General features: G+C 50.5%; 1 protein-coding gene across 1 annotated transcript in view; it reads left to right on the forward strand.

Moving 5' to 3' along the window:
- Positions 1-10,583, forward strand: part of vars2 (valyl-tRNA synthetase 2, mitochondrial) — a 23,765-nt gene that overhangs the window by 9,261 nt on the left and 3,921 nt on the right. The window contains exons 11-14 of the mRNA XM_048616519.1: positions 320-424; positions 793-861; positions 6,844-6,922; positions 7,281-7,408. Of these exons, the coding sequence (XP_048472476.1) occupies positions 320-424; positions 793-861; positions 6,844-6,922; positions 7,281-7,408 (381 nt within the window). The remainder of the gene's footprint in view (positions 1-319; positions 425-792; positions 862-6,843; positions 6,923-7,280; positions 7,409-10,583) is intronic.

Raw genomic sequence — 10,583 nt, forward strand, 5'->3', positions numbered from 1 at the left:
CTCTGTCTCTGTCCGTCCCTCTGTCTCTGTCCGTCCCTCTGTCTCTGTCCGTCCCTCTGTCTCTGTCTGTCTGGGTCAGGGCGGCTTCCGATTGCGCAGCATGAAGGCCAAAAACCCTCCCCGTCCTGGAACATGGCCTATCCTTGTACCCTCGCCTGCAATTGTTAGGTCTCTCACTCTCCCCACACCCCCCTCTTCCTCCCTCTCCTTCAAGTTCTTACTCTCCATCCCTCCTCCTCTTCCACCCCCTCCCGCCACCTTCACTCCCCCCTCCCCGGATGTTGTAATGAGCGGTGCTCCCCCTCACTCTCTCCTGCAGGTCCTCTTTCACTCCATGGTGCGGGATTCGCACGGCCGCAAGATGAGCAAGTCGCTGGGCAACGTTATCGACCCGCTGGACGTGATCGGGGGTGTGTCGCCGCAGGTACTGGGCATGTGCCAACCCTCCGCATCTCTCCCTTCTCCTCTCCCCCCTTCCCTGCTCCCCCCTCCCCCCCCCCCCCCTGCAGGGACCGGGCGTGTGCCAACCCTCTGCATCGCTCCCTTCTCCCCTTCCCCCACTTCGACCCCCCGTCCCTGCAGGGACTGGGTGTGTAGCCAACCCTCCGCGTCGCTCCCTTCTCCCCTTCCTCCCCCTCCCTCCCCCTCCCTCCCCCTCCCTGCAGGGACTGGGCATGTGCCAACCCTCCGCATTGCTCCCTTCTCTCTTCCCCCCACCACTGCCTGGAGGTCGTGCGTCGGTGGGACACCCTGACGGCCGATCCCTCTGACGGGCTCCCGTTCGTGTTTCAGCGTCTCCACGAGAAGCTGCAGGAGGGGAACCTCGATCCTCGGGAATACCGCGTCGCCCAGGAGGGGCAGGTGAGTGCCCACGATCTCCGTTTGATGATTACCCTGTCGTCCCTGACCCGGTGCCCTGTTTCCTTAACCCACACCAATCGACTCTCTCCTCATTGGGAATCCCTAGCCGTGGCGATCCAGTTAGTTCAACCAGGAGCAGCGTTTTCCGTTCTGAGGAAAAGTTCTGGAAGACCCGCAAGGTTAATTCTGCTGCCAGACCTGCTGAGATTCTCTAGCACCTTCTGCTTTTGTGGCTGATTTACAGCATCTGCACTCCTTTCGGTTTCTATTCAGTGCTTTCCATGCTTGCGGCCTGAGAGTTGGAGTGGTAGAAATGGGATTAAACCCCGTGGTCTCCAGACCAAAGCTGAGGGGCGGCACGGTGGCTCAGTGGTTACCACTGCTGCCTCACAGTGCCAGGGATCCGGGTTCGATTCCACCCTCGGGCGACTGTCTGTGTGGAGTTTGCACATTCTCCCCGTGTCTGCGTGGGTTTCCTCCCACAGTCCAAAGATGTGCAGGTTAGGGTGGATTGGCCATGCTAAGTTGCCCCGTAGTGATCAGTGATGTGCAAGCTAGGTGGGTTCGCCATGGGAAATGCTGGGTTACAGAGGTAAGGTTGGGGTGGTGGGGGCGGGGTTCGGGGATGGGTCGAGGTGCCGTGCACTTCGGAGGGTCAGTTTGGACTTGATGGGCCGAATGGCCTGCTTCCGCTCTCTGTCGGGATCCTACGAGGTACTGTTTTAATGACAGCGATTTCAAAATAGCAGCTAACGTGCCGGAGAGGGTGGGGTTCAATATGCAACAGGGACTGACTGAGGTTTTGTTTTATTCATCAACGGGATGAGGCTGTCGCTGGCTAGGGCAGCATTTGTTGCCCAGAGGGCAGTTCAGAGTCAACCACATTTGCTGTGGGTCTGGAGTCACACGTAGGCCAGACCAGGTAAGGATGGCAGCTTCCTTCCCCAAAGGACATTGGTGAACCAGATGGGTTTTTCCGACAATCGACACTGGACTCATGGTCATCATTAGATTCTTATTTCCAGATATTTATTGAATTCAAATTGCACCATCTGCCGTGGCGGGATTCGAACCCGGGTCCCCACAACATTATCTGGGTCCCTGGATTAACAGTCCAGCGATGATACCACTAGGCCATCGCCTCCCCGTGTGTGTGCTCCTTAGAACCAGTGTTCCCTGCCTGTATATATATATATATATGTGTACAACTTTTTAAAAAGATAAGGGTCTTAGATTTTAAAACAAAAACAGAGATTGATGGAACAAACTCTGCACCCTGGCAACAACTGTGGAGAGAAAGCAGAGTCTGCAGAAGGGTCGCTGGACCCGAAATGTGAACTTTGTCTCTCTGTCTCTCTCTCTCTCTCTCTTTCTCTCTCCAACAGACGCTGCCAAGACCTGCTGAGATTCTCCAGCAACTTCTGTTTTTGTTTCTGATTTCCAGCATCCGCGCTTCTTCGGGGTTAAATACCAAATTGGGTCTTCCGAAATCCAGGTTGCCCTTCTTATTTTTGGGTCCAAAAGTTGACGAAAATAATTAGTCTGAAATTTTCCTTTCCGATATTAGCAATGGTTTGACAATTTTGCCAAAAGGAATAAAGTGAGCGTGTCCCTTGGAAGTGTAAGCGATTTAAAAAGTTGGAAGAAGTAGAGGGGGAGGAATATGATGACGACGACGACGACGACAACAACAACAACTGATTTACTTAGCACCCTCCGCACAGCTGGGTCGGTCCCTTGGCAGGTGGCGCCTGGCTGTGAAGCTCACCTCCCAGTGCCCTGTGCCCGCAGGAGCTCGGCAGGACCCAGCTCAAGGCTGTTGCTGGGCAGATTTGACCAGTGATGGGTCAAGTTCACCCAGCCCAGTGGTTGGGTCCGGGATGGACAGGCGGATGGGATGGGATGGGTAGATAGATGGGGATAGAGAATGGAACCGGGGATGGGCAGGACAAGGATCAGACCATTTTTAGGAGTGAGACGAGGATGGAACTTGTCGGCACCCCCACCCCCTCCCAGGGAGGGCTGTGGTGGCTCAGTCATCGAGTACGTTCTAGGCAGAGGTGGGTAGATTTCTCCGTGTCGAACGTGGCAGGGGATGGAGCACAAAAGTTGGGGCTGAGGTACGAAATGAAACTTGATTGGCTTGAACAGCATAGGAGGGTGGCGGGTCCAAATTTCTATCCCATTTCTACGTCCCTGTCGCAGTCCAGCACCTATTTAAACAACGCTGAATGTACACAGCGCAGGGTCAGACCATTCAGTTCATCTGGTCGATTCTAATGCGTCTCCTTCACGTTGTCCTCCCAATGTCACCTTGCGTTCCTCCCTCCCGAGTATCACACCTCCCCTCTGGTCCATCAGTCCCATCCCAGTTCTCGCCCTCTCCCTGTGCTGACGAGTTCCCAGTTTATCTTGTTTTGACGACGTCCACATTTCAGGTGTAGCTGTCCTGAAGCCTGTTGGTCCTCCTGATCAGAGAAGTGCGACACTTTTTTGTTTGAATCCTAAATTCGGTTCGGTAGCTGAGCCAGAACAAAATTCTCTGAGCGCCGAAGGAGGAATTAAAGCAGGAAGCTGAACACCGCAAGACAAACTGCAAATTGTTGATCGCTGTCTGCCTGAAAATGTCTCTTTGCCTAACCCTGAATAGCGTTGCAGCTCGCTCCTATCGGAAATCGCCTCCCAGCAGTTCATGGGAATGTTGACTTTTGGGGATAATTAATGACAGGCTGTGATTGCTGGAGTTCCTCCTGGCAGTAGGGAGTGCCAGGTTTTACAGTAATTAGTGTTATTGCCGGTTCTGATCCAGTTAAACCTCTGCAATTTGTTGTGGTTAACATTCCTTGTGGTTTTTCTTAGAGAAGGCTGTAACATAGAAGATAGGAGCAGGAGGAGGCCATTCGGCCCTTCGAGCCTCCTCCACTATTTATCACAGTCGTGGCTGATTGTCCAACTCAATAGCTTAATCCTGCTTTCTCCCCATAACCTTCAATCCCATTCGCCCCAAGTGCTATATCTCATTGCCTCTTGAATACATTGTGTTTTGGCATCAACTGCTTCCTGTGGCAATGAATTTCACAGGCTCATCACTCTTTGGGTGAAGAAATGTCTCCTCATCTCTGTCCTAAATGGTCTACCCTGAATCCTCATACAGTCCAGTTTGATTTGTCCAATTTGAAACATATCTATGTTGCATTCTCCTTTGCAAATGCAGAGCTGCTATTTTTACAATGTGTGGCCGTTTTATAGAGCTGGGGTTTCCGCTAATTTGGCAACGCATCCTTAATTTTGGTTTGATTTATTATTGTCACAAGTACCTAGGTACGGTGAAAAGTTTTGTTTTGCGTGCAGTACAGGCAGGCCGTACCATGTAGAGTGAATCAGGATAATAGAACAGAGCGAGGAATGTAATGTTACGGCTGCAGAGAAGGTGCACAATGAGCGAGATTAACACTAAATTTGAAATTTGAGAGGCCCGTTCAGAAATCTAATAACAGCGGGGAAGAAGCTGTTCTTGAACCTGTTGGGATGCGTGTTTAAGCTTTTGTATCTTCTGCCCAACGGAAGAGGTTGGAAGAGATTGTAACAGGGGTAGAAGGGGTCTTTGATGATGTTGGCTGCCATTCTGAGACAACAAGAAGTGTACGTAGAATCAGTGGCTGGAAGGTTGCTTTGCATGATGGTCTGGGCTGTGTTCACAACTCTCTGTACTCTCGCTAATATGAGTGGCAGAAAAAAAGCCTTTCAGCCTGACCTGTTCACGCCTGCATTAATAATTTACCAGATCCTCCTATTCTTGCTCATTTAGTTCAAGAAGTGGTTTATAAGCTTCTCTGTTGTTCCACGTTCTCACTTTTTTGTAGGTTCCCCTGTGCACATTTATTATTCTCTTCAACCAAACCCCTTGACTGTTAGTATCGCATTCTCTGGGAAAAGAGGTTTCAGCTTAGTTCTCAGTTTGGTTAGGTAAAAACCGAAAGAACTGCGGACGCTGTAAATCAGGAACAGAAACAGAAGTTGCTGTTCCAGCTTAGCAGGTCTGGAAGCATCTGCGAAGAAAAAAAAAATCAGAGTTAACATTTCGGGTCCGATGACCCTTCCTCAGTTCTGAGGAAACGTTAACTCTGATTTTTTTTTTATTCACAGATGCTGCCAGACCTGCTGAGCTTTTCCAGCAACTTCTGTTTTTGTTCCCAATCTGGGTTCTGAGTTACTCCCATAACTCGCTGATCTCTGGTTGTAGCCTTTCTCTTAAGATCTCTCCATATCTCCTCTGTCAAAATAAGGGCTCAGTTTCTCTCCTGTATGCTTGTGGCCACGTTACTGTGTTAAAGCCGCCTTATTGGGGGAAAGGTGATGGTTCAGTGGTAAAGTCACTCAACTAGTAATACAGAAGATTGGTTGAGAAGGCATTTAGCGCACTTGCTTTCATTGCCCAGACCATTGAGTATAGGAGTTGGGACGTCATGTTGAAGTTGTATAGGACATTGATGAGGCCTCTTCTGGAATACTGTGTCCAGTTCTGGTCACACTATTACAGGAAGGATATTCTTTAGCTGGAGAGGGTTCAGAACCAATTTACCAGGATGTTGCTGGGAATGGAGGATTTGAATTGCAAAGAAAGGCTGGATAAGCTGGGACTATTTTCACTGGAGCATAGGAAGTTTTGAGAGGTGACCTTATAGAGATTTATAAAATAATGAAGGATATACAATCCATGCTGAACATAATCCCAAACTAAACCAGTCCCACCTATATGCTTCTGGCCCATATCCCTCCAAACCTTTCCTACTTATCCAAATGTCTTTTAAACGTTGTAACTGTACCCACATCCACCACTTCCTCTGGAAGTTCATTTCTCACATGAACCATTTTCTGTGTTTAAAAAAAAAAAACTTGCCCCTCATGTCTTTTTTTTTTAAATCTTGCTCTTTTCCCCTTGCCCCCCCCCCCCACCCCTGCATCGTGAAAATCTGTCCAGGCTAACTAGTGCCCCTTCCCGGTCTGGCCTGCTCCTGTCTCCAGACCCGTGGCGATGTGGATGCCTCTCGGCTGCCCTCTGAAATTGCCCCCAGATCACTGCCCAGTCCCAGGGCCAATTGATACCAGCCTCCTCAGTGAGGACCAGGCGGCAGAATGAGTGGCCACATGAAAGACGAGGCGAAACAACGTGCGGGAGCCAAAGAAAGAGAATTGTCCGCTAGCTCGGGGCAATCCAGGGGCCGGCCAGTGAGGGGTAACACTGAAAGGAGCCATTCAGCCCTTCGAGTCTGCTCCACTGTTCAACACGCTCATGGCCAATCCTCTATCTCAATCCCATCTCCCCACCCCCATACCTGTTGATGTCTTTAAAACCTGAAAGTGTATGTATCCCACCCCCTCCTTTTCTTGAATGGACTCAATGACTTGGCCTGTTGTGGTCGGGAATAGCACAGATTCGCTGCTCTCTGGGTGAAGACATGCTTCCCTGTCCTCGGTTCGGAATGGTTTACCCATATTCCTGAGGGTGTCTCCCCAACATTCAGCATTCCCCAACTTGGAGAGGGGGGTGGGGGTGTGGTTGGAAATGGATGGATGATGCTGATGCCTTCACTCTGAGCAAGTTGAGGATAAAGGCAAGAAGAAATTTCTTCAACAGAAACAGAAGTTGCTGGAGAAAGTCTGCCGGCCTGGCAGCGTCTGTGCGGAGAGAAGGCAGAGTCGAAAGTTGTCAGGAGGGGTTGGGAAGAATAGAAAGCATGATTTCTGCTCCCCACGCCGACCGCCACCACCACCCGCCCTCACTCCCTCACACCTGCAAAATGCCAATGAAGTCGCCCAGCGTGTTAAAGGCGCTACATGAATGCAAACACTCGTGGCTGTCTTTCCAGCTCCCCCTTGTGGAGTTTTGTTACAGGGTGTTGTTGGGTGGGGTGTGCAGTAAAGGCAAGAGACCCAGACCTGATCTTCCTCCCCACCTTTTGTTTCTCTCTGTCGCCACAGAAACGGGATTTTCCACATGGGATCCCAGAGTGCGGGACAGACGCTCTCCGATTCGCCCTGTCTTCCTACAAGTGTCAGGGTAAGCAGGAACACGGAGCTGCCTTCTTACTCATTCGCCAGTGAATCTCTCTCTCTCTGTATCCCTCCTTCCACATCTCTCTCATTCATACTTGCTGTCACTCTCTCCCCATTTAGTGCTCATTTTTATTGTTGTTCCCCTTATCTCTCACTGTTTTGTCTTCCCTTGTCCCCATTTCCACTTTCCCTCTCACTCTTGTTGCCTCTCCCCCTCATCTGCGCCCAGGCTCATACTCTCGCTCACTCTGTCCTTGACTCTTTCACACTCTCTCTCCCTCTCTCGCATCCCCCCCGTCTCTCGCCCCCTCACTCACTCTGTCTCTCTCTCCCTGTGTTTGCTCCTGCTGCCTGGATACTAGGAGACGATGTCAATGTGGATGTTGTGACCTTTGTGAGCTCGCGCCGCTTTTGCAACAAGATCTGGAATGCCATGAAGTTTACGTTTGCCGCCCTGCCCACGGGTTTCCAGCCGCTGCCATTGCCCACGGTGAGTGGGGCACAATGTGGGGCTGTTTTGGGTTGGGTTCCGTTGCAAAAGGGGATGCTGGAGGTGGGGAAGATATCTGTCACCTTGGGTGGGAGCATGGACATACAGCTGGCTTCTGCTAGAATGTGTGTTTCGTTGATGAATAGTTGGACGCTGCTTGGAAAACGCAAACTTTTTGCTGTCCAGGTATAGCGATGCTTTTCTACAGCGTTTTCCCTAAAGTGCGATTTTCTATAACGCGAGTAAGAACACAACTATCGTGTTATAGGAGAACTACCTGTCGTGTCCTTAGCTTTGGAAAGGGTGCCTCAAGTATTGGGAAAGGGATTGGTGCTGGGGTGAGGGGGAGGGGGTGGAAGGTACCCCAGGGGTTATTCCATACACACACCACCTTCTGAGCGAAAATGTTGCCCCTCAGGTCCCTTTTAAATCCTTCCCCCTCATCTTAAACCTATGCCCTCTAGTTTTTGACTCCCCCACCCTGGGGGAAAAGACCTTGTCTATTCACCCTATCTATGTCCCTCATGATTTTATAAACCTCTATAAGGTCACCTGTCACCCTCTGGCACTCCAGGGAAAATAGCCCCAGCCTATTCAGCCTCTCCCTGTAGCTCAAACCCTCCAACTCTGGCAACATCCTTGTAAATCTTTTCTGAACCTTTTCAAGTTTCACAACATCCTTCTTATAGCAGGGAGACCAGAATTGAACTCAATATTCCAAAACTGGTCTAACCAATGTCCTGTATAGCTGCAACATGACCCTCCCAACTCCTATACTCAATGCACTGACCAGTAAATGCAAGCGTACCAAACGCCTTCTCCATTATCCTGTCTACCTGCAACTCCTCTTTTAGAGAACTGTGAACCTGCACTCCAAGGTCTGTTTGTTCAACAACACTCCCCAGGACCTTACCATTAAGTGTATGAGTCCTGTCCTGATTTGCATTTCCAAAATGCAGTACCTCACATTTATCTAAATTAAACTCCATCTGCCTCTCCTCGGCCCATTGGCCCATCTGATCAAGGTCCCACTGTACTCTGAGGTAACATTCTTCACTGTCCATTATGCCTCCAATTTTAGTGTCATCTGCAAACCTACTAACCCATCCCTCCTATATTCACATCCAAATCATTTATATAAATGACAAAAAGCAGTGGATCCAGCACCGATCCTTGTGGCACACCACTGGTCACAGGTCTCCAGTCTGAAAAGCAACCCTCTATCACCACGAGGAAATGGTAAGAACTGCTGATGCTGGAGTCTGAGATAACACAGTGTGGAGCTGGAGGAACACAGCAGGCCAGGCAGCATCAGAGGAGCAGGAAAGCTGACGTTTCAGATTGGCACACTTCTTCAGAAATGGGGGAGGGGGAAGGGAGCTGGGAAATAGACAGAGAGGAGGGGTGGGGCTGGGGAAGGTAGGTGGGATGGTGATAGGTGATAGGAGATAGGAGAGAGGTCTACTGTATCCGCTGCTCCAATGTGGCCTCCTCTCCATCGGTGAGACCAAGCAGAGGCTCAGAGACCGCTTTGTAGAGCATCTGCGCTCTGTTCGTGACAAATGAAACACTTCCCGGTCGCGAACCACTTCAACTCCCCCTCCGACTCCCTGGGTGACATGTCCATCCTGGGCCTCCTCCAGTGTCACAATGATGCCACCCGGAAACTAGAGGAGCAGCACCTCATATTCCATCTTGGGACCCTACAGCCCAATGGCCTAAATGTGGATTTTACCAGTTTCAAAATCTCCCCACCCCCAACCTCATCCCAAGACAAAACCTCCCTCTCATCGCCGCCTCCTTGACCTGACACAACCTGTCCATCTTCTCTCCCACCTATCCACCCCTCCCACCTCCCTGACCCATCCCCACCACTCCCTACCTGCAGTCACCTATCACCATCCCACCTACCTTCCCCAGCCCCACCCCTCCCCTCTCTATTTATTTATGAGCTCCCTTCCCCTCCCCCGTTTCTGAAGAAGGGTACCGACCCGAAACGTCGACTTTCCTGCTCCTCTGGTGCTGCCTGGCCTGCTGTGTTCCTCCACCACCACCCTCTGTCTTCCACCTTCGAACCAGTTCTGTATCCAAATGGCTCGTTCTCCCCATATTCCGTGTGATCTAACCTTGCTAACCAGCCCACCATATGGGACCTTGTCGAACACCTTACTGAAGTCCATATAGAGCATGTCCATCACTCTTCCCTCAACAATCCTCCTTGTTACTTCTTCAAGCAACTCAATCAAGTTAGTGAGACACGATTTCCCCCACACAAAGCCACGCTGACTATCCCTGTTTAGTCCTTGCCTTTCCAAATACGTATAAATCCTGTCCTTAGGATTTCCTCCAACAAATTGCCTACGACCAATGTCAGGCTCACTGGTGTGAATCCTATGGGAGACACAGCCTGTGTATGTATGAAGCACTGCCATTTTATATCAGGCTGGTTAACAAGGCATTTAGCACACTTGCCTTCATTGCTCAGAACATTGAGTATAGGAGTTGGGATGTCATATTGAGGTTGTACAGGACATTGGTGAGGCCTCTTCTGGAATACTGTGTGCAGTTCTGGTCGCCCAGTTATAGGAAGGATATTATTAAGTTGTAGGGGGCTCAGAAAAGATTGACCAGGATGTTATCAAGACTGGAGGGTTTGAGTTATAAGGATAGGCTGGGAGCTTTTGGAGTGCAGCGTAGGAGGCTGAGGGGTGACCTTATAGAGGTTTATAAAATCATGAGGGGCATAGAATCTCTACAGTGTGGAAACAGGCCCTTCGGCCCAACAAGTCCACACTGACCCTCAAAGCCTCCCACCCAGACCCATCCACCTAGCCTGCACATCTTTGGACTGCGGGAGGAAACTGGAGCACCCGGAGGAAACCCACGCAGACACGGGGAGAATGTGCAAACTCCACACAGACGGTCGCCTGAGGGTGGAATCGAACTTGGGTCCCTGGCGCTGTGAGGCAGCAATGCTAACCACTGAGCCACCATGGATAGGGTGGATAGCCCAGGGTCTTTTCCCCAGGGTAGGGGTGTCCAAAACTAGAGGGCACAGGTTTTAAGGTGAGAGGGGAAAGATTTAAAAAGGAACCTAACTTATTGCACACAGAGGGTGGTTTGTTTGCGGAACAAGCTGCCAGAGGAAGTGGTAGATGCAGGTACAGTTACAATG

Source organism: Rhincodon typus, chromosome 35, assembly GCF_021869965.1.
Source record: "Rhincodon typus isolate 14 chromosome 35, sRhiTyp1.1, whole genome shotgun sequence".
Lineage (NCBI taxonomy): Eukaryota > Metazoa > Chordata > Chondrichthyes > Orectolobiformes > Rhincodontidae > Rhincodon > Rhincodon typus.